General features: G+C 39.9%; 1 protein-coding gene across 1 annotated transcript; it reads right to left on the bottom strand.

The window, feature by feature from the left end:
* Positions 1 to 258: 258 nt before the first annotated feature.
* LOC113896392 (olfactory receptor-like protein OLF4) lies at positions 259 to 1,224 on the bottom strand. Its single transcript, XM_027548592.1, has one exon. The coding sequence runs from the start codon at positions 1,222 to 1,224 to the stop codon at positions 259 to 261; it is 966 nt and encodes a 321-aa protein (XP_027404393.1).
* Positions 1,225 to 2,099: the final 875 nt, after the last annotated feature.

Below are 2,099 nucleotides of genomic sequence, written 5' to 3'. Positions count from 1 at the left end.
AGAATGGGACTTCCAAACATTTCTAACCTAAAGTTAGGAAAATTTTGAAGTAGGAAACAGTATATACTGTCTGAATATCAAGCTGATGAAAAAACTTAGAGACAGTTACTAAAATTTGCATAGAGAAGCTGAATCAAAATAAAAGGGAAATCTGAGGAAATAAATAGAAGAAGTAAGTTTTATTCTACAAAGATCAAAGCATTGCAATATCTGCTTCCCAGTCTTTGAGTCATGTGATCAAGAAAACATTCATTTCCTTCATGTAACTGGCAAATTTGTAACTGGCAAATTTATACCTGGCATCCCCAAATAGAATCTCTTCAGAGACCTTTTTATGTCTTTGTTCCTCAGACTGTAGATGAAAGGATTCAGCATGGGCATGACCACAGTGTACATCACTGAGGCTGTTGCACTTGTGTGTGAGCTGTGTGTAATAGCAGGGCTAAGGTACACTCCTAAGACTGTACAATAAAATAAGGAGACAACGGAGAGGTGAGATGCACAGGTGGAAAATGCTTTACACTTCCCCTGAGCTGATGAGATTCCAGTTATGCAGGAAACTGTTTTAAAGTAAGAGTAGATTATGCCAGCAAAAGGACCACCACCAAAGAGAGCAGTTGAAAAATAGATCACTATGTTATTGACAAAAGTGTCAGAACAAGACAGTTGTATCACCTGGTTGAGTTCACAGAAAAAGTGGTGGATTTCCAAGTCTGAACAGAAGGACAATTGCAACACCATCAAACTGTGTAACAAGGAATACATGATATTCATTATCCAAGACAGAAGCACCAGCAGTCCACAGAGCCGGGGGCTCATGATAACCATGTACTGCAAGGGTTGGCAAATGGCCATGTACCGATCATAGGCCATCACAGCCAGGAGAAAGTCATCTAATCCTGCAAAGAATATGTAAAAATACATCTGGGTGACACAAGCTTCATAGGTGATAATTTTGCTATGTGTCTGGATGTTCCACAACATATTTGGGATGGTGGTGGAGGTGAAACAGATGTCTACAAAGGACAGGTTGGAGAGAAAGAAGTACATGGGGGTGTGGAGGTGGGAGTCTGAGATGACAAGCAGGATGGTGAGCAGGTTACCAAACAGAGTGACCAGGTACATGGAAAGGAAAATCGCAAATATGAGGGGCTGCATTTCCGGTTCCTCTGAAAATTCCAGAAGAAGAAATTTTGAAATTTGTGTATTGTTCTCCAGTTCCATATAGCAAATGTGACTATTGGGAAAAAAAGAAAGCAACATGATTAATTTTCACTTAAACAGGCATACCTGAAATAGCTGAAATACTATAATTTCTATTTTGTAGGCAAGAAATTGATGTTAATATGTTGCATATATATGAATTTTTCTGACGGTATACCTCATTTCATCTCGGACTAGAATTTTTATTGTCCCGTTCTCAGTAAATTTACAAGGGTTTAGATCCCTGGGTCAGGAAGGTCCCCTGGCAAAGGGGATGCCAATCAACTCCAGTATTCTTGCCTGGAGAATTCCATGGACAGAGGATCTTGGAAGGCTCCAGTTCATGGGGTCACAAAGAATCAGACACGACTGAGCTACTAACACTTTCACTTTAAAGTTTTAATGCCTTTGAGAAACATGTATTGAGAGCCAACATGTCCCAAGCACAAAGAGGGGTGCAGAAAAACAAATCTCCACATTTCAATAATGGAGATAGATGATATTAAAATAAATATTTTATAAAATATGTCAGAAGGTGACAGATGTTATGAAGAAAATAAAACCAGATACAAAGGAGAGAGTAGTAGAAGGAGTTATTTTGCACTGTGTTCAGGCAAGGTCTGCAAACAAAGGGTTGTTTGAAGAGACATCAAGAAAGAGAGCAAAGCATCTAGTGTGATAACAGGAGAAGTGTGTTCCTGGAAGAGTGAGCTGCCACTGCAAAGGATCAGAGGAAGATGCTGGTTCCACATGTTCAAATGAAAACAAAGAAGCCAGTAGGGCAAAGGAATAAGCAAGAGGCGGAGTGATTAGAGATGGTGTCAGGGATGCTAAGGAAAAACATGGTCTCCCTGCTACAGCTGAACCTTCACTACACAGAGAATCCTTCCTTCCAT

The sequence above is a fragment of the Bos indicus x Bos taurus genome, chromosome 7 (assembly GCF_003369695.1).
Source record: "Bos indicus x Bos taurus breed Angus x Brahman F1 hybrid chromosome 7, Bos_hybrid_MaternalHap_v2.0, whole genome shotgun sequence".
Classification (NCBI taxonomy): Eukaryota; Metazoa; Chordata; class Mammalia; order Artiodactyla; family Bovidae; genus Bos; species Bos indicus x Bos taurus.
Note: the sequence above shows the minus strand (reverse complement) of the source record. Positions and strands in the feature narration are given on the sequence as shown.